Consider the following 22,425-nt stretch of genomic DNA (forward strand, 5'->3'; position numbering starts at 1 on the left):
AAGCCGACAAGGGGACTAAGTGGGCAACTAGGATAAAACATTAACCTACATATCTTCATCCTAGTTATATTTTTTTCAACTTACAATTGATTTTTTATGTATCAATTCAAATACTTTGCAATTACCCGGGTTCAAATTCATTATAATCACATAGTGCGTGAGAAGGCTGGGAAGTGGTTTGGTTTTACTGTCCCAAGTTGGTTTTACTGTTCTCAAAAAAAAAGTTGGAGAGTTACTTAATGGCTCCATTCAATAGTTTTATATTGTACTCCTTAGGCCCAAAAAAGACGAGGTTCCGAACATTAACATGGCCGTTTGAACATAATGTTTACCATTAGTTTGTAGTCGCTCTATCCCATAATATAATGCGCATTGATTTTCATGAAAGTCAAGCTTCGGAAATTTGGACCAAGTTTAAGAGGAAATTGTCTATACCTGCAATATCAAATATATACTATATGAAAATACATTTCATGATGAATCTAATAGTATTGATTTCATATTCTTGATGGTGATAAAAAAATTACATTTTTGTCAAAATTTATGAAGTTTGATTTTAAAAAATCTAATACGCATTATATTTTGGGATGAAAGAAGTATTTGGTATAGTTATAAAACTTGTGTTCAAATAAAAGTTATCTTATAGAAGCATTTTGGGGACAAATTTCATAATACTTTCATACATTGAATCAAAATAGTATACTCCCTCCGTTCATAAATATAAAATGTTCTAACTTTTTTCTGGATAAGATATATCTAAACATGTTTTAGTATATTTGTTCACTCATTTCAGTTCGTATGTAGTCTATATTGAAATATTCAAAACATAGTATATTTGTGAACAGAGGAGTAGAGTTTTTTGGGTGGTAATCATTTAAGTTGGGCCAAAAACATGTCAAAACACCAAGTTTTTTTCGACGATAGGGAATGTAGCACTAGTGGGTGTTTGGTTGGGCAGAAACTTTGTCTGAGAGGCTAGTATGCGGTGTGAGTGTTGTGTTTTTATCCAAAGCAAAAGAACTACAACGTCAACTCCAAAGAATATAATGTTACACCATGTAAGATGCGGTGCTTAATGCTGGACAACATCGTTACATGTGCACACTTCAGAATTTACACAGGATGGCATATAATTTGCCTAGACACACTAAGAGCAAGTAAAATAGCAAACTTATAGCCAACTTACATGGTCATTTTGTCTATGTGGAGGAGATAGACATGCAAAAGTGAGGGAAGCGCGCTCTCATGCTAGAGTCTAACTATATACGCGCTCCTAGGCAGATACAACAAATATGAAGAAAGCGATAGTGAGAATATGAGAAAACATACTACTTTTGTAGTCAACTTTTTAGCTAACCTTATTGTGTGAGTGACTATAAGTGATGACTATATATGACATGGCAATGTCATATAGTCAGCAGTTGACTGCACCATTAACCATGCTCTAAGGCGTATAGCTTAGCGTCATGGCGAGACCGGACATGATCCATTTGAGATCAGGTTTGTAGTTATGTAGGATTACGCGATGCACAGTGGCACTCCACTCTAATAAGTTGCATACCATTGCGACCAGTTGGACGATTGGCGCGGCCTCCATCTTCTCCATAGGACCGAGGCTGTTCGAGGGTCTCGTCGGACCCGGCGCCGATGCACCTCTGCTTGATCGGCTGTAACCTCCCCGGGGTCCTTAGGAGACCTTGGGATGATGGGGCTAGCCGGTGAGTTAATGTCGACACGGCCTGCCTCCTTAGCGATGAATGTGAAGGAGCCAAAGGTTAGGCTCTCTCCCGGCGGAAGGCCGTCGGAAGCAGAAAATATTCGATCCAAGATCGGTCTCCAGCCAGCACCGCCCATGCCTGGCGCGCTAACTAGTGCAAAATACCGCCAGTTTCCTCGGTATGGGTCCAAGCGCAGCTGGAAGCCCTGAATCGGAGGTCACGCCAGGGGTTTATCCAGGTTCGGGCCTCCGAAGAGTAATACCCTATGTTCTGCTGGATTTTATTATTCATGGTGGAGGGATACCTCGTGCGAGGGGTTACAATGGTGTATGAGATTGCTACCGAGAGTTTTCTACCTGTGGATAGATGATGAGGAGGACCCTAGGCCTCCCTTTATCTAGACATGAGAGATCTAAGGTTTACATGGCGGCAGATGCGATCTGGGGCACTGCCGCCCTCTAATATTGGAGGCCACGAAGGTCTTCGTCGCCTTCTAGGGTTTGCTCCTTGTAATGGGCCTAGTGGGCCCCTTATAGTTCATGAGGCCGGGCTCCGTGGTGCTTAGCCACCCCCGATACAGGACCCCATCAGTTGCCATCACTCAAAAGTGGGATGGTCGCAGAGGATCCACCAGCGACGGTGGCAGCTAAGCGCCTCCTCCTTGCCTTTGACATGGTCGTGAGGAGGGGAAGTGGTGGGAGAAAATTTGGTGTCGTGCTCGCTCGAGGCACTCGCAAGAGCGCAAAAACGGTGAGAGAAAGGAAAAGCAGCCAAAATGGGGCAAAACTAATCCTCTCCCACGGTGTGCCTTTAAATAAGCGAGCGGAGGTGAAACGGTTGGCCTTGAAATCTCACTAGTAATGGGATTTAAAACCCACTATTGTCAAATCATCCACCACATGGAATCAAATCCCGCGTTGTCATAGGAGTAACCGCCCGAACCATGCGCGGTAATTGAGGCAACGTCATTACTTCGTGGTTTCACCCACATGCCACGTACAGCCGACTACTACGACTACAGTCCATCATGTGCACGTTTTGCATGGGACCCAAGGTGATCACACCTCGGTATAGTGGCACGCGGCGTAACCACTCGATGATCCGCACTTAATGCGCGCAGCCGATGGGACATTACGGTCAAATATTCCGTTTGACGACTGTCACCCTTCGCGTTGCCTATGGTTCGAGTTTGACTAAAGCTTGACCATGTTAGGTGTCACATCATGCAGTGGGCGAACCAAGAGAGGGGTACCAAGTACCTCACCAAGCAGTTCTAGGTTTGCACTTGGTGCTCTACCAGACTCGTTCATACTCGGACATTCATTTTCGTTGAGAAAAAAGAGCCAATGACTACCTCTCACAAGTCATAGCTCACTCGAGACGCCAAGCATTATACGGATTCGGCAACCCCTGTGGCACTAGTTGGTCCCCTAACCAAATGCCCAAGTCCGATGGCTAAGTTCTGAAGATGTGGATCGGCGCACCTCTTCGGGTTCACAAACTGGCAATGACCCACTAGGATAAGACCATGTGTTCTTCGACATCACTCGAAATCCATGATATGCTCTCTGACGAGCCACAAGCCAGGCTCCCCGCTAAGCATGTAGGGTATTAATGAGTGTGATACTTAAAATTGCTTTTAGGTAACCTTTTCGATACGCTTCGAGTCCATCAAGGCCTCGACTCAGTCGGCCAAATGACTATCACAGTTAGTTCCCACCAAAAACTTTCCTCATCCAAGGAGTCGGCGCCATCCCAGAGATCTTGAAGGACTCGGGGTTCACTGGCGACGGGATCCCCCAGGGTAGGCCCATGACCAGGATTCGACCCAGCTGGCTCAAACGCCCTGAGTTTTTGCGAGGAGATTCACTCGGCTGGCCCGATATCGATCAACCCAGTTGACATAACAACCAAATCCCAATCGTAAGAGAAGCACGACGTCCATCAGACTGACTCAGATGTGGTCACTCAAGACACCCATTGTATGTGAAGAATCCAGGTACGAGAATTCGCATGGTGTAGGTTTGATAGATTGTCTACACAAAAATCTCAAACCATGAATATTGCCTCAAAAACCCCACGACATTGGTGACATGGACAATTTTACCTATCAGCTACAACGACATGACCTCGCAAAAAAAAAACTACAACGACATGAACCTTTGAATGATACTCCTATACATCCAACAAAAAAAAAAAGAATGATACTCCTATACACTTTTTAACCGTAGTTATTGTTTACCCTGGCAGAAGTTTGTCGGATTTCAACCTTTGAATGATGTTCCTATAGGTCTGTCTCCGGCTCCCTATTTTCTCCCACCTACCACCTTAATTATCTTCCACAGCTTGATCCCGTTCCTTCCTCTCATCCCCATATATTCCTCCGTCACCGATCAATCTCCTGTAAACCCGCAGTTGCACTAGCGCGGTGCGACTGCCAAGAGCCCACGACTGGCACCACCCACCTTTTCATCGTCTCTCCTATCCCGAGCACTTCGCCATTTGTAGCAGCAAGACACCATCAGAAAGGCAAGTTGGTGAAGCTTGCACAGATACAGTGTCCGTGCGGTGCGGACATAGGAAACAGGAGATGGTCTTCCACGCCATTCTCCCCAAGATAGCCGTCCACTGGCTCATCAACTTGTACCGCGCGGCCAGGAAGCTCCGCAGCAATGCCTTCCAGTACTGTCGTGACTCCACCAGCAGCACCAAGCCATCCACCGAAGCCATCTCCAGCTCCGAGCGCACCATGCCGTCCGCTGCTGATAGGACGGTGGTGTGCGACTTCCACGGCGGGCTCCTGAGGTCCACCGGCATCTTCCCCTACTTCATGCTCGTCGCCTTCGAGGGCGGCAGCCTGCTCCGGGCGCTGGTGCTGCTCTGCTTCTTCCCCCTTGTATGGATACTCGGCGAGCGCTCCGACGCCGGCGTCCGGGTCATGACGTTCGTCACCTTCGTCGGGCTCAGGCCACGGGACACTGACCTCGTGGCCCGCGCCATCCTGCCAAAGTTCTACATGGAGAGGCTCCACGCGCAGGTGTACGACCACCTGTGGCTGCCGGCGAAGAGGAAGGTGGCGTTGACGAGCACTCCGAGGGTAATGGCGGAGTGCTTCCTCAAAGAGTACATGGCCGCCAACGTGGTTGCCGGGTGCGAACTCCAGATGGTTGAGGTAGGGCGCGTGTGGTACTTCACCGGGCTGCTGTGCGGGACAGGGCCAGGCCCGGGCTTGAGGCAGAAGACGCTGAGGGAGGCGTTCGAAGCGGACGGCAACATGGCCGACGTTGGCGTCGTCCGGGGCTCCAACCCACTCGACCAACTCTGTGCCCCCTACTGCAAGGTGCATTCGTTCGCGCTTTTTCTCCTTATTACTACTAATAGTACTGTACGTACGATTGTCTTTAGTTCATCACTGTACCCACGTAGTCCCAAGTCCCAACGTTCCGAAGTGGTGACTTCTTTTGCATTGTCTTGCGTGCTTAAATTCATCGTGGTGCCCTACAGTTTCGTTCTGTTATTTTTATGAAAAATGTTAGAACATGTTATATTTATAAACGGAGTGACTAGTACTTACCCAAGCGTACTCTGTTGCCAGCCGAGAAATCACATCCTCCTTTTCAAAAGAATATGTACATGTAAACGACATCCGAGAAAATGCATCAACAAGTGGATTTACCCCTGTGAAGCTAAGGGAGTGGTCATTTTGCCCTTACAATTATTATGCCAGCACCTGAAAACAGCATGTACAGATGAGCGGCATAATAATTATTGTCTTGCGTAGCCTTTTGCACCAATGGATTTCTCGACGAGCACTGCTATGCACACTACATCTTGCGAACGATTTGTGCACGACAATCAATTGCTTCCGTCCATGCATGGCAACAGACGAAAGCGTCGATCGTGCGGCGGTCGTGCACACCATTCATCGTCTGCACATCAGTTCCGTTTGTGGACGCTTCCAAGGAATAATGGGGAGAGAGACTCTTTTGAGCGCAAGGAGATAGGTCACGTATGTACCTTTATTTAATCACTTTCAGCTATCGCGTTCCCAACCGTCTGCATTAATAATATTTAGAGAAAAAAAGACGTGACCGTACTGCGCGGACAGGACTCCCTGTCTTGTACGTGGCAGCATGATAGGTGTGGGGTCGGGAAGAAAACATAGGGGAAGGGATGTACCACTCCTACTTGAACAATAGCACAAGGACGGGGCGACACTAGTAGGCAACTCAAATTTACTTTTACATTTTGGCTACACGCTTTTTGGTACTCTGGAGGCAGAGGGGATAGACCTTTTCTTTTACTGGACAGGCAGAGATGCATAAACTTCCCCGCAAAAAAAAAAGAAAGAGAGATGCATAAACTTGGCGAGACACTGGGAGAGCCCGATCTCAGATCCAATCTCTGGTGTGGCCTTTAGTATGTTTGGTGACAGTTTAAAACCTTGTGTTTCCTCCCAAGGCACCTCCCGCAAGTGCCTATACATCGGCAAACATCGGCATGACAGGACGAGGCATTAACTTGGAAATTGCATTGAAGCTTTGCACCTGTATTGAAGTGGCAGCATACCATGGAGTTACACAGGAGTGAGGAGAATGGATTTTGCGCGCTCCTGGCAGAACATGCTCGCTTAGTTAAGAAATTTTGAAAACTAGATTGAAAGCTATGAAAAAAATAACAAAAAAATTGGTATGTGATCTGAGGGTGAATCATGTGCCAGTAATTTATTGTGAAATAGTCATTTATTCGCAAGGTATGCAAAAAAACGTTGGTGAGCTAGAGTAGCCATGTTTCTGGTAAAAGTGTCTGCATTTGTTATTTTTTTTCACAACTAACAAACAGGCTAGAAAGCATGGAACCCCGTCTAAAATCAACCGGTGAATCTCGAAACAAAGTGAGCAGCGCCTCTTTGACAAATTAAGTTGGTGAAGAGAAAAAGTTATATTTGGTGATGGCAACGCTATCAATTGAGCTTTTGTCGGCCCAGGCCAGACTTGATTTTCTTGTTTTGCTTTAATGAGGGTCCGGATACCCTGAGGTCTTTTACCAACCTAGGCCAAAGAGAGATAATGGAGAGTTGTCCGAAATGAGCATAGATTGCGTTTAACAAGAAACTTGAGTAATGCAAATGAAATCATGCCATTTACGTATGAGATTAATTTTGATAATTTTGGATGGGTGGAGAACATATTTTTTTGGAAAAGGAGCAACCAAGCCCGCCCGAGCTCTAGTGAGCACTTAAAAAAAACCGAGGACATACATCTCAAAATATTCTGAAAACATTTTCCATGTACATATAGATGTATTCGACATATTCATATAATTTATTAGGAAGTACATAATCATGTGAGCTACACAAAAAAAGGAAGAACTCATGGATTAATAATAGTAAAGAGAGAGAGAGAGAGAGAGAGAGAGAGAGAGAGAGAGAGAGTGTGTGATATTTGCCATATTAAAATCTAGGTATTTTTTTCTGTACATATGTATAATAACATATATTATATTTGATAGATAAATTAAACCTCGCTATTGAATTCATGCTCCAGACCACTGGGGTCTTGAACTTAACACCTCTTGCCTCGATTACCATATTGAATTTATGCTCCAGTCACCTATTCCAATAGCCTGAACTGATGGGTAGAGGCGGGCAATATATTTCAACATGGTATCGGAGCTTGATCTTTTCCTTAGAAAAAAAAACTCTACTTTTTGGACAAATAAATTTTGTTTTCTTTAGTAAGCAAATAAATGCTTACCAAACAAGTATTTACATAATAGAAGTACTTTTTTACACAGTTTAATTAATATGGTCAACACATGCGCAATTATGTACTTATTTTATAGTATTAGAACATTATTTATTATAAGTAGCATGTGTAGTGCATGTTAATGTAGTTCTTTTTTCATGCAAGGTGACATGTTAAGTTCGTATAATTGTTTGTTGAGAGGATCAAAAGTAGTGTGGATCAAATATTTAGGTACAATGTATTCTACAAAAAAATGAATACCTTTCAAGCTTTTTCTAAACCATGCATCAAATAAAAAAGGCTAACATGTGGGACTAGGAGAAACATGCACACCTATGTCCTTGGCAATTTAGTTAGTTTGTAAAACCTACTAGATGATTGTCGTCCCTAAGACTAATCACTAATAGAATTTTAAATCACTAGAGGATAACACACGCTTTGTTGCGCCATTATTTAGTTTTGGTATTAATTATTTTCCTCCCAAATGTTATTATGGAAATTCATATTTATGAATATATTTTGAAATTCAAGAACAAAGTTTAAATTCTTAAACATTTTGGCAAATTAAGTTTCTTCAAAATTGTGAACATTTATTGAAATCCACGAAGATTTATTCATATGCGTGAACTTCTTTAGATTACAGATATTATTAAAATCCTTGAACATTTTTTAAATTTCGTGAATTTTTTTAAAACCTTGAACAATTATGAAACTCATGAACACAAATTATACTTCATGAGTATTTTTTCATATTCGTGCAGAAATTGTCATGTAATAAACATTGTTTAAATTCATGAATATTTTTTTTAAAATTGTGAACTTTTAAAACAAAGTGTTTTTGGGTATACCCGTGCAACGAGGGGAGCGAAGGTGTGGTCACGGGGGAGAGGCTGTTGACACGGGAGATGTTTTTGATGGAACTGTATAGGGTGTGTGACGTACGTGCCGACGGACCAGATGCCCCCCCCCCCCCCCACACCCACCCCCCGATACACGGCCAGTTTGCGGGATTTCAAATAACCGGATACGTCCACAAACCGGTATGGTAACAAGTTGGATGGCTTGCGGTGTCCGGACAGCTCGGTCCGGACGTTTTGAGGGTCCATGTTGGATGCCCTCATGTCTTTTGGCTAAAACACAGTTGTTTGTCTCTTCCATGCCCCTTGATGAAAATAGTTTTGATGAAAAGGCATGCCCTTTAATAATGTCTATTCATCCAAAAACATATTTTTTTTGAAAATAAGGAAAACAAGCATAATTACTATTAAGTTAACATGTTGAAAAATTCATATTGTAACTAACATAAATGTGACCACTGAAATTGCCTTAACGAGCCTAGAGAATTAATGTATCAAAATGTTAACATTTCAACTTGCTTTTATATTTCAAAAACATTTTGAATTTTATAATACAACCTCTGCAAACAAATGTAAGACATTTTAGATCACTTTAAACCTGACTGACGGTACCCAATAAATCTAGGCGTGTAAATGGACGGGTCACACAGCTAGTGCTAGTATAGAAGACTTAATAGACAACTGCAGTGACTGATCCACTAGTTCTTCGCTTTGTTGGCTGGAGCTTCTACGTTTATCCTGTACGTACGTGGATCAACTTATTTTGAAACCGACTAGTAATACCCAATGAAAAGGAGAAATCAGATTGCCAAATCTCAGCCGACTGAAACTTAACATGCTATATTCATGACATCTTGCACGAAGATCCATATGATTTTTCTTTATATGTTTTGTCACTTGACATAATCTTAGTCGACTGAGATTTAGGCATAACTAGAAATAAATTGGACGACACTAACGCCCACATGTGTGGTGGGAGCCAAAACCGCTCACACGCCTTATAACACACGGACTGCACCACGTCACCGCATGCATGCATGTGAGAATCTTTTTGGATTTTTAGTTTTAAAAATGTTTTATCTCTCAAATGAAAAATCCGATTGAAGATCCGTTTTCATCATTAAATCTCTCGCGACGAGATCTTTGAAACTAGATCCCATATCAATATATTTCGACGAATTTTTTTTAGTTAAAAGTTGCCATGTCTATTGCACATGAATTGCCATGATGTTTACACTGAAGTTGCCATGACATGTTTCAGCTATTTTCTTCTACATTTAAAAGTAAATTTTGACATATTATAAAACGAGAAATTAAGAAACTAGACTTGCCATGAACCATAAACTAAAATTGCCATGATACATGCACTTAAAATTGCCATGGTTCATACAAAAAATAATTTTCATGGTCAAAGTACTAGAATTGCCATCATAAAAAAACTAAAATTGTCATGCTCTACAAACTAAAATTGCCACATGGCAACTTTAATTTAAACACTATGTCAACTACAGTGTAAACATCATGGCAACTTGTGGGCAAAAAAAAATTTATCGAAACATATCAACATGGGGTCTAGTTTTGAAGATCTCGTCGAGACGGATTTAATGGTGAAAATGGATTCTTGTTTTGATTTTTTAATTAGGAGATAAAACATTTTTAAGCCAAAAACCAAAAAGGTTTTTGCTGATGTCGAAGGGCCGGTGGCCGAATTATATTAGATAGGAAGAGAAGTACATAGTACAGCCAGGAAGCAGTCTAGGCGGACTAGAGCTGGGACCCAACACAAAATTAGGCGTTCGCCGGCAGGTCGCAAATGCAACCTGAAGCCCGCCACATTCTAATGTCTTCCTTAATTAACTCCAGCACCCTGTCTACGGTGCTGGCTACATTATCAAAAATTCTCGCGTTTCTCTCCTTCCATAACCTCCAGTGTATCAGGATAGCGATCGTGTTGAAATTCCTCCGTAACGGTTTCGGGATTGCCGCCCTCGCCTTCAGCCACCAGTCTTCCGTCGTGCCAAAATGCTCGCTGGACACCTGGAAATTAGCCCCCGTCCAGGTTCTGAAGCTCCACCAGAGCTACTGTGTAAATCTGCAATTTACAAACAAATGCGAGCAGTTTTCCGGCTCCTGCGCACAAAGGGGGCAAATGCCGTTGGATGGCCAACCCCTCCGCTCAAGATTGTCCGCCGTGAGACACTTCAGGTGGACCGCCAACCACATAAAGAACTTGCATCTTGGAGGTGCCTTGGATTTCCATATTGGTCTGGAGCAGGCAAACCGTGTGTTGCCCATGAAGAAGAGTTGATATGCACTCTGGACGGAGAACTGGCCATCCGAAGTGAGCTTCCATACAAGGTGATCATGGGAGTCTGGAGCCAGGGCTGTTTCCTGAACCAAGTCCCAGACTTGAAGGTATTGTGCTATGGCAACGAGGGAAATCCCTCCAGTGATGTCCCTGATCCAAGATCTGTTGTGGAGAGCCTCTCTGACCGATCTGCCCTTGTCCCTGACAAAAGAGTAGAGGGCCGGCGCCATGGTCGCGATTGAGCGTCTGTCCAGAAGCCAATTGTCGGTCCAAAACTTGGCCCTCGCTCCATCCCCCAATGTCATATGGCAAGCAGCAGCAAACATGGCCTGCACTTCCTTTTCTGTGCTATCCGGAAGCCAATGCCACGGCCGCTCTTCCAAGTCCCGCCTCATCCACGACCATTTGCAGTGCAGGGCCATCCCAAAGCACTTAAGGTTAATGATCCCTAGTCCTCCAAATTCCCTTGGCATGCAAACCCTTGCCCAAGGCATGAGGCAGTGCCCCCCACTAACTTGCTCTTCTCCTTTCCAAATGAACCCTCTGCATTTTCTGTTGATGATTTTAATGGCCCACATCGGGAGTGGTAGCACAGCCATAAAATGGATCGGCAGCGCCATCAGCACCGATCGTGTAAGGGAGAGGCGGCCCGCCGTGGCTAGCATCTTCGGCTTCCACCCTTTGAATTTTCCAGAGAAATTGTCGATTAGGGGCATCAGATCATGGCGCCTAAGCCTGAAGATAGACAGTGGCAAGCCCAAGTACTGAATCGGGAATTGTTGTCGTCGGCATTGGAAGTGTCCCTCAACTGCCATGGCAAGGTCGTCCTCACAGCGGATGCACGTGATCGTGCTTTTGTGAAGGTTGATCCGTAGCCCTGATGCCTCCCCAAATAACTTTAGGATCTCCGACATAACCCGCAGGTCCGAGGGCACTGGTCTGAAGAACATAACTGCATCGTCAGCGAATATAGATGTCCTAGGCACCTTGCTTTGACATCCCAGATCAGAGAGTAATTTCTGTTGTGCTGCCCACTGTAGTATGCAATGGATGGTGTCCATGGTCAGGATGAAAAGAGCTGGCGAAAGGGGGTCTCCTTTACAGACTCCCTGACCGAGAGCGAAGACCTCCGAGAGCTCACCATTGATGAGTACGGAGGAGGAGGCCGTGGATAGAAGCCCGCAGATCCAGGCGCACCACCTCGATCCAAAGCCCCTTTTTCTCAAAACCTCCAGGAGAAATTCCCAAGATAAAGTGTCGAAGGCTTTAGAAATATCTATTTTCATGAGTACCGACGGTAGCTTCTTACTGTGTAGCAGCTTAGCAGTGTTGCGCACAAATTTGAAGTTCTCGTGGATGTTGCGTCTGCTGACGAAAGCACTCTGAGCCTGCGATATTAGAGCCGGTAACATAGGGGCCAGCCGAACAGCTAAAACCTTGGCGAAAATCTTCGCTGCACCATGGATGAGGTTAATCGGCCTGAAATCGCTGATGTCCAGAGAATCACTCTTTTTAGGCAGCAACGAGAGAATGGAGCTGTTCAGGTCTCCAAAAGAAGCGAACCATCCCTCATACAGTGCCTTCATGACGGCCATGAAGTCTGCAGCGATGATCTCCCAGCAAACCTTGAAGAACATGCCTGTGAAGCCGTCCTCGGATGGCATATCCAGAATGACCCTCTTGACTTCTTCCTCAGTGAATGGGGCTTCCAAGGCACGTGCCTGCTCCGCGGACAGTTGTTGCAAATCAAGAACATCCAGGTTGATAGAGTGTGCACGTTTGGTCGGCTTGCCCATCAGGTTACCAAAGAACTCCCTTGCAAGACCCAACTTGTCCTCAATTGACGTGACCGTCCTGTCGCCCGTTTTCAGATATGGGATAAGGTGCTTCCTGCGGCGACCATTAGCCTTCATATGAAAATATTTGGAGCTGGCATCACCCTCCCGTAGATCCCTCAGCCTTGCTCTCTGCCTTAACCGCACCCTTTCCAGGGAAGCATACGCGAGGCATTTGCCTTTGAGAAAGGCTCTCAAACTTCTCTCGGCATCAGATAGATGTCTGCTCTCCTCGGCGCTATCCAAACGCAATATCACTTCGCTGGCTATTTGGAACTGCAGATTCATGAAACTCAACTTCTTCTGGCCCCAACGCCGAAGTGCCTTGGCGGTCCGCAACAGTTTGGTGTTGAGAATCTTCATGGGGTCCGACCCATAAACCTGCTCCTCCCACGCTGCTTTAACCGTGTCGAAGAATTCTGGTAGTTTGCACCAGAAGTTCTCAAAACGGAATCTGCGCGCCCGCGGCCTCGCCAAAGAGCATGTGAGAAGCAAAGGGCAGTGGTCGGAAATCGTGGAGCTTAGCGGGAGCAGATCGCTAATAGGATATAAATCCTCCCAGGAGTTGTTAAAAAATACTCTGTCCAGCCTGGCCATGATGGAGTTTTCTTGCTGGTTGCACCACGTGAAGCGTCTCCCCACCATTGGCATGTCATGGAGACCCAACCTGTTGATAGTGTGTCTGAACTTGTGCATCAGCCTTCTGTTGACCCTCCGCGAACTGCGTTCCTCCTCGCTGCACACAAGATTGAAGTCCCCATTGAGGATCCACGGCAGTTGAACTTGGTCACCGAACTGAACAATCTCATTCAGAAACCTCTCTTTATCTTCGTCTCCTTGTGGACCGTACACTGTGGAGACCATCCATTCTTTTCCGTCTGTCAGGGAGAGAACCTTAGCCGAGATCATTAATTCGCCCTTGTGAGTATCAGTCACACGCAGATGATGTGCCTTCCATGCCAACAGAATACCACCCCTAGTGCCCACCGCTGGCAAGAAATCAAAATCATCAAAACCTGGCCCGAGAGTCTGGTTATCACCACCGAGTCCACAATAGCCAACTTGGATTCTTGAAAACAAACAAGAGGTACATTGCAAGTCTGCATAAACAACCGGATCGAGCATCGCCTAGCGGGGTTATTGAGCCCCCTAACATTCCATACCAAGACTCCTAGTGACATATCCATGGATAACTTGGTACAACCACCGAATCCGCGTGGAGACACCTATGCGCCGCATGGTTCCACCGCCTCAGGGAGTTCGAAGGCGTAGAATCCATGGTGCGCCGGCTCTTCGAAGTCGACATCTTCAGAAGCAAAGATGGCCGCCACCACCTTGATGTGATGAGGGGCGAGCGGCTTGTCGAACAGCTTGAGGTACTCGTCAAGCGCCTCATCAGAGACATGTTCTTCAACCTTGATCACCCCCATGCGCCGCAACAGGACAGTTTGGGCCCGTTGCACGGGCCCCGTGTTGCGGCCGTCGTTGTTCTTGCTGAGTCGGGCACTCTGTCTTGGCGTGAAGTTAGGTGGCAGGGCTTTCTTGCGATGCGCCGGTGCCGACGCTGCCGGCCTGAGCCCCAAGATGGATTGAGCAGGTGTGCACCCGATGGCCTGTAGCAGTGTCACTTCTGCATCACAAGGCCCGAGCGCCCTGTCTTGATCTGCCTTGTTCATCACAGGAGGGAGAAGCTGATGTTGCTCAAGTGGCACCGCCACAGGAGTGCGCACTGGGCTCGGAGTGCTACTGCTCCCCGGGATGCTCTGAACTGAGATTTCCTGGATGTTGTGCTGTGTCTGGATCGTGTCATCAGTCAATTGAAGCTCTGCATCCCCATGCCCACCAGCCAGAGTATCATTACCAAGAGTGCCCGGTGAGCCAGGGGGCCCTTGGCTACCAGCAGATGAGCGCGTGCAGCAGGGTTGGTAGCATGTATGAAGAGCTCAAAGAGTTGAGCTCGTCCTCCTCCAGCTCACCACCGTGTACCCTCGCCTCCTGCACCGCCGTAGCTGGCAATTCCGGGCTGAAGGCAAGCCGTCGTGGCATGGCCACGCCCCAGAATGATGCCTTGTTGATGACCGGGGTTGTACCCAACGCCTTGGAGCCAACTGCCGTGGAAGCAGCGGATCGCTGCAGCTCTGGTGTGTCAACACCTGCTCCCGAGCCGACGGCGGTTGCTGCCAGCGATCCAGACCCGTCGACACCCCCAGCGGGCGCCATCTTTGTGGTGGTGGCCACGTCATGGCCGGAGGAATGAGCACTGGCGGTGGCGGTGGACCGGCCGCTGGCTTGCAGAAACGGTGTGGGCATGCCCCCTGCCGGCGCCAAGAACCCGGTGACCCTGCGGCCACCACCCCAGTCACCCGCCATGCCATATCCTCCCGGGCCTCTAAAAGGGTGACCGCCCGAGTTGGGCACATTCCCCCTGCCGGTGCCGTCGATCCTCCCTCTGTAGCAGCACCGGGAATAGTCATGCCTCCTCGTGACATCCTCGTCATCTTCAGGCTCGAAGTTGGGGTCAAATTGGAGGTAGGTACGGTGCGATCCACCACATCCAGGACGTGAATGGTGAGCGGGTGAAGCAGAGTTGCCCTCTCAGTAGGCGGGGCAGGGAGAGGTGGTGACATTGGGAGCTCCTCTTCGAACGAATCCATCAGGCCAACCGGCTCCGGCACCTCCAGATCATAAATCTTCGGGATGCCCGACGGGTTGCGCATCCATGCAGTGACCTCCAGTTGCCAACGGTCCTCCGGAGGCAATATCTCAACAAGCTGGCCGTTCAGGTTGTTGATGAGCTAGGTGATGGCCCCGCATTCCCAGGCGCTCGCCGGCAAGCCCTCGATCCCGAGCTTGCAGAAGAAACCGAGCTTGCCGCTCGATGCAAGCGCACTCCTGTGCCATCGCCGGAAGGCAATGGGTGCCCCCGCACAGCGCGGTTTGCCAGAGAAGGAGAACACCCTGTCACAATCCGCGTTGGAGGCGAACGTGATGAAGAAATCGGCCGGGTGGGTGACCTCGACCCTGACATGCCGCCTTTCCACCCCGCAGATTCGAGTCAGGGACTGGACCAAGGCCTCGGGCGAAACCGCAGGCCGCCTCCCCCCTACCGTGGCAAGCAGAGCGCGATTGCGGAAGTCCGCCTCCAGCTCCTCCATACCAGCTGTGCGCGAGATGAGCCCGCCCCCCCGTTCCGGCCTCAGATCCGGGTCACCGTGGGTCAGGATCTCCCCTGGAAAGCGGTCGCGAGCAAGAGGGGGGGTAGTGCGCCATCGTGACTGGAGGCGGCGGGCGGCGGGGTGGGGGCGGGGCGGCGCTTGCTGGCGGACGGCGGCGGGGTGGCTGGGACGAGATCCGGCTGGACAGAGCGTAGCGTTGTTGGAGGCAATGGGGGCACGCGAGGACAGCACAGTGGAGGCGCGAGTGGGCGGGCAGCGGCCGGATCTGTGATGCGGTGGGGAGGAAAGCGACGAGTCTGGGCGTGGCGGACAATCACGGGCGATGTGGCCGGATTCCCAGCAACGATGGCATCGAATCTCCCCAAAGCACTCCGCTTTATTGTGACCCGAGTCCAGGCACCTAAAGCATCTGCCCACCAGCCATCTAGGAATCCAAAGCTTGGGGCGGACGGGCCGACTGACGGAGGGCGCCTCGTCTTGACGGCGCTGACGACGACGATTACGCACCTCGACCCAGCCGCTGTTGTCTGGCTCCAGATCGGCCGAGGCGGGACGAGACCGACCAGGAAGCGGCGCGTCAGGGACAGTGCGGGATGGAGCAGCCGCACCAACACCATTCCGTCTTGGGGCGTTATCTGGCCGCCGGACCTCGGAGTGAGCGACCGGCGGGTGGGGCTGTGGTTGGGTGCCGCGGCGGCCGCGGATTGGGCCGGCGGTGGTGGTGGGTGCGCGAGAGCAAGACGACCGTTGGGACGCCATCCTCCACTGCTCTATAGATTCTTGCTGATGTCATATGTTCCTATGTGGCAAAATGAGTGGTGATAGAGGCGTGTGGGCGATGTGCAAGATGCCACAGTGTGGGCGTTAGTTTTTCCGAAGAAATTTACCTCTTACTACTGTTCATTTTCTCCCGAAGACCATTTTTCCCGCTGTTACTGAATCTTGATCGGTGGCCTGGTTTAACGCAGGAGCTTTACGTCGTCAGCTGGGAGAGTGCCAAGACCGCCCGTCTGCCGCGCGAGAGGTACCCGAAGCCGCTCATCTTCCACGACGGACGTCTCGCCTTTCTGCCCACCGCCCCCGCCATGCTCGCCTTCTTCCTATTTTTGCCGCTCGGTTTTATACTCTCCGTCATCCGCATCTCCATTGGCATCGTCCTGCCATACAACATCAGCTTTGCAGCCAGCGCGTTGGCTGGAGTCTGCTTCCGCACCTCCGGCCGCCGCGTCCAGGAGGCCGGCGCCAAGCGCAGGGGCGTCCTGTTTGTGTGCACGCACCGGACACTGGTGGACCCGATCATGCTAACCGCCGCGCTGCAGAAGCCCGTGCCAGCCGTGACGTACAGCCTCAGCCGGCTCTCCGAGATCATCGCCCCCATCAAGACCGTGCGGCTGACGCGCGACCGCGACCACGACGCCGCCATGATGTCGCGGCTGCTGGAGCAGGGAGACCTCGCGGTCTGCCCCGAGGGCACCACCTGCCGCGAGCCCTACCTGCTGCGGTTCAGCCCGCTGTTCGCCGAGCTGGCCGACGACATGGAGCCCGTGGCGCTGGACGCGCAGGTGACGTCGCTGTATGGCACGACGGCCAGCGGCCACAAGTGGCTCGACCCCTTGGCGTTCTTCGCCAACCCGGTGCCTGCGTACCGGGTGGAGTTCCTGGGCCCCGTGCCACGGGATCAGACGCGCGCAGGGGGGAGGACCAGCGCCGAGGTAGCCAACTGGGTCCAGCGGCGGCTCGGCGAGGCGCTTGGGTTCGAATGCACCGGGCTTAGTCGCCGTGACAAGTACATCATGCTCGCCGGGAACGACGGTGTGGTCCGCAAGTAGAGGACTCGCGCAGCAGCTGAGCGTGTTCTGAAGATACACGCGTCCTGCAAATCAAAATTCGCCAAATATTAGTTACTCCTATGTAATGTAATCCGTTCGAGGAGTAGTGGATCTATTGAGTTTTCTCTTACTTCGTGTGTTGACAAAAACTGGTTTGCTGCCAGAGTCGATAAATAAACCACTGTAATGAAATCTAATCAAACTACGACGCCTTGTTGTTAAGGGCATTTCTAACTGATCCCTATAAGTGGGTGGAGTAAATTTTTACTCCACTAATGTTGACTGCATCTGACCGATCCTCGTAGTTAGTAGAGTAAAACAAAATTTTGTAGATTTTGTGTCTAACCGCATCAACTGTAAAGACTACACAATATATATCATGAGAATATAAAACGTGCATAACATAACCGTCACACCATATATTAGTTTCATCATCACGAATTTCAAATAAAAACATGCAAAATTCACTCAAAACTCATCACTTCAAACACAATAAGATCCAAAATTACCACAAACATAGCATGTATATGTTGTTCATCGAGCCAACCAATGGCAGCACCCCCCCCCCCCCCCCCGCGCGGCAACCACCACTCAAACGAGGTCCTCGGCGAAGAAATCAACCCCACCATCTTCTCGGCCACCATCACCACCGTCATCCTCTCGGCCACCATCAACACCACCACCCCCTCGGCCACCACCACTCAAACGAGGTCCTTGGCGAAGAAATCAACTCCACCACCATCTCGGCCACCACCATCACCACCACCACCAACACCTAGGTCACCACCAACATTCCGAAGAGAGGCTTCCAAGATCTCTCCACGAGTGAGCACCCAATACTTCCTTGCGGTTTCATCCATTGTATTTGGATTCATGAACATGATAGCACGTTCTTCAGCCTTTTTGGCATCACGATTCCTCTCCTTCTCAAGTGCAAGCCTACACTCCTCGGCCTTCAACTTTCTCTCTTCAGCTGCAAACTTGGCCTTCCATTTCTCATCCACCAACACATTGAGCTCATCCACCTCGCCATCTCCTCTTCTTTGCATTTGGACGCGATGTAGGCATTTCATCGAGCACATGGCGGTCGTGATGCTTGTTGCCAGCTGCGGCCGCGCCCGCGCCAAACGAATGGTCGTGGGGCGCCGGAGTAGCTGCAGGAAGCGTCGGCCTTGCACGAGGCGCCATTCTGGCCTTCTTTGTTTTCTTCTTTGTGGTCGCCTCGGCGAGCGTCGACGCTGCCGCCGTTGGCTTTCGAACTCGTTTGGCTTCGGAGGGTGAGCAGCGAGCCATCGCCGGAGAGGCGGTGGCCACCTCGGAGGCCATTGCCGCGGTTGCAGGAGGAGCTTCAACCCTGTGTATTTTTTTCATCCCCAAACTCTTCTTCGGCACGGGCGGCGGCGCATACGTGATTTCCGGAAGCGGAAAGCCTGTGGCGGTGGCCGGCGGGGTGAGGGAGGGGTCCAGCTACCCATTCCGGCCGAAGGGACGGTCATCGGTGGCTGCGGCGGGGCGCAGGTGCGGCGGCAACGGGAGAGAAGGCGATGCGGGATGGGAGAAAGAGAGGCAACACTTCTACTCGGCCGTGGTGTGAGTGAGTATATTTAGGGAGATTGGAGGGGATATTGGGAGGTGGAGGATAATTTTTACTCCAATATACCGGTTAGGGGATCGGTTAGGTGTGCCGTAAGGGAGGATAACCGAATTTATTCTCGCTTACGGCCTTACTGGGGATTGGTTAGAAATGCCCTAACAGTGGTACAGTGCCTAAACATCAGAGGTCTACCGACATGGTTTGCGACTCCTTGTTTCAAAATGGCAGGATTCCTGCACATTAAGAAGAAATAGTTCCTTAGTTAATTAGGTAAAATCGACCGAAAAGCATGGTAAATCGGATGAGAACCATCACAACCGCTGAGCGGCACACACAAGATACACCATGTTGATACGCCTCCAACATATCTATAATTTTTTATTCTTCCAAGATATTATAGTATCAATCTTGGATGTTTTATATGCATTTAGATGCTATTCTATATCATTTTTTGGGACTACCCTATTAACCCAGTGCCTAGTGCCAGTTGTTGTGTTTTGCTTGTTTTTGGTTTTCCAGAAAATTAATACCAAATGCAGTCCAACAACTAAGGAACTTTTTGACGTTTTTTTCTAGACATGAGAGACCCTAGAAGCTTCGGGAGGAGACCAGAAGGCAATCGAGGAGACGACAAGGCAACTGGGCACGCCTTGTGAGGGGGGCGCCCTGTTACCCTGTGGGTCCCTGAGGCTCTGTCTGACCTAATTCCACTTCTATAAATTGTACAATATTGGGAAACTAACAGAGAGCCACCTGAAACCCTTTTTCCGCCGCCGCAAGTTTTTGTTCTTTTGCGGTCCCAACTGGAGGCCTTTTTCGGTACTCTGCCGGAAGGGGAATCGATCACGGACTGCTTCTACATCATCCTTGCCGCCTTCCGATGATGCGTGAGCAGTTTACCACAAACCTACGGGTCCATAGTTGTTTTCTTCTGTCTCTCTCTTTGATCTTCAATACAATGTTCTCCTAGAGTTTCTTGGAGTTTTATTCGCTGAAATCTTATTTTGTGGTGTGTTTCTTGGGATCCGATGAACTGTCAGTTTATGATATGAATATTCATGAGAAGTAATTGAGTCTTTTCTGAACTTTATCATGCATGATTGTTATAGCTTTGTATTTCTCTCTGATCTATCCGTTTGGTTCGGCCAACTAGATTGGTTTATCTTCAGTAGAGAGTTTCTTTGTGATTGGTTCAATCTTGTGGCGCTCCATATCCCAGTGACAGAAAGGGACAAGACACGTATTTGTATTTTTGCCATTAAGGATAAAACGATGGGGTTTATTCATATTGATTGAGTTTACTTTGTCTACATTATGTCATCTTGTTTAAGGCATTACTCTGTTTTATACTTAGTAGTAGATGCAGGCAGGAGTCGGTCTACTGTCTCGGACGTGATGCCTATATGCATGATCATTGCCTTGGATATCATCATAACTATGCGCTTTTCTATCAATTGCCCAACAGTAATTTGTTCACCCACCGTATGCTATGTGTTCGAGAGAGATGCCTCTAATGAACACTATTGGCTCAGGGTCTACCTTTATCATATTACAGAAACCAAAATTCCTTTGCTGTATTTTTTTATCTTTTATTTTTCTTTGCAATTTATCCATCTACGTATACAAGATTTGATCTTTGCAAGTAACGAGTTCAAGGGGATTGACAACCTTCTTACATGCGTTGGGTGCAAGTATTTGATTTTGTGTGGTGCAGTTGCTGTGCACGAGGCTTTGCATGATTCTTCTATTGGTTCAATAAACCTTGGTTCTCACTTAGGAAAATACTTATCTCGACTGTGTTGCATCTTCCCTCCTCTTCAGGAAAAATTCCAATGCAGCTCATAAGTAGCAGGAAGAATTTCTGGCGCCGTTGTCGGGGAGGCATCATCAAAACCAATCAAGTACCTATACACAAACTATCATCTACTAGCTCTACTTTTTATTTGCATTTGCGTCTTGTTTTTTCTCCCCCACTTCTCATAAAAAATACAAAAACACAAAAATATTTTTGTTTGCTCGTTTGGTTGCTTTGTCGCTATGTCTCAGGAAAATACCAAGTTGTGTGATTTTTCAAATACTAATAATAACGATTATATTAGTACTCCAATTGCTTCTCCCGCCACTAGTGCGGAGTCATGTGATATTAATGCCGCTTTGATAATTCTATCCATATTGCATCCCATCTTAACACTTTCATTTAATTATGTGATATGCAAAAGAAATAAGGTGTGGATAATTATATTGTTAAGTTGAAATTATTATAGTTCTCGCAAAGAGATCATGTTAAAACTTGGTTTTTATCCTTGCCTCGAAATAGTATTGATTCTTGGAATAAGTGTAAGGATGCTTTTATTGCCAAGTATTTTCCTCCCGCTAAAATTATTTCTTTTAGAAATCAAAGTATTAATTTTAAGCAACTTGAGTATGAACATGTTGCACAATCTTGGGAGAGAATGAAATTAATGATTAGTAATTGTCCGACTCGTGGTTTAAGTTTATGGATGATTATACAAAATTTCTATGTGGGACTAAACTTTGTTTCCAGAAATTTTCTAGACTCTGCTGCAGGTGGTACTTTCATTGAAATCACATTGGGGGAAGGTACAAAACTCCTTGATAATATAATGGCAAATTACTTTCAATGGCATACCGAACGAGCTCCAACTGGTTAGAAGGTAAAATAAAAATGCTCATGTTAATCCTAATGATGTGACATTATCTACTTTGATTGAGAAAAATTGTTATGCTATTGATGTGTATTTTTTCTCTAGAAATAATTTCAACAACAATGCTTATAGAGGTAATTTTAATCCTAACCGTATCCCAGAAATTCTTCTAGTAATTATGGTAATTCCTATAATAATAATAATAGGATACCTAATGATGTTGAGAACAACATTAAAGAATTTATTATCTCAAAAGATTTTTTAATGCCATGATAGAAGAAAAATTGAATAAAGTTGATGATATGGCTAGGAACATGGATAAAATTGCTCATGGTGTGGATACTCTTAAAATTAAAATTTTGCCACCCGAGCATGATACTAATGAGTCTATTAAGCTATTTATGTCTCTATTAGTGAAACTAAAGAGAGAACCGCTAGGTTGATAGCTAAGCGAGAATTCCTAGAAAAGGCTATTCCGCCCGGTTTTTACCGTAATCATGATGAATCTATAATACCTAAATAGTTGATCCCCACTAACCTATTTATCTTGACATGCAGCCCGTCCACATCAGCAAGCTCGCCACATCATCAACAACTGCTCCTCTGCATGATGCCACATCATCTGTTCTGTTTTGTGCACAACTCGGTAAAGTCCATTGACTAAAGCGCTAAGCCCACCTGCTAACGACACAAAT

At 47.5% G+C, this 22,425-nt stretch overlaps 1 protein-coding gene across 1 annotated transcript; it reads left to right on the forward strand.

Annotated features, from left to right (window-relative positions):
* The first annotated feature begins 3,542 nt into the window (after positions 1 to 3,542).
* On the forward strand, positions 3,543 to 17,704 carry LOC123078628 (glycerol-3-phosphate acyltransferase 1). Its single transcript, XM_044501207.1, has 2 exons — positions 3,543 to 5,058; positions 16,610 to 17,704. The coding sequence occupies exons 1-2, from the start codon at positions 4,309 to 4,311 to the stop codon at positions 17,468 to 17,470; spliced, it is 1,611 nt and encodes a 536-aa protein (XP_044357142.1). The 5' UTR covers positions 3,543 to 4,308; the 3' UTR covers positions 17,471 to 17,704.
* Positions 17,705 to 22,425: the final 4,721 nt, after the last annotated feature.

Source organism: Triticum aestivum, chromosome 3D (assembly GCF_018294505.1).
Source record: "Triticum aestivum cultivar Chinese Spring chromosome 3D, IWGSC CS RefSeq v2.1, whole genome shotgun sequence".
Taxonomy (NCBI): Eukaryota; Viridiplantae; Streptophyta; class Magnoliopsida; order Poales; family Poaceae; genus Triticum; species Triticum aestivum.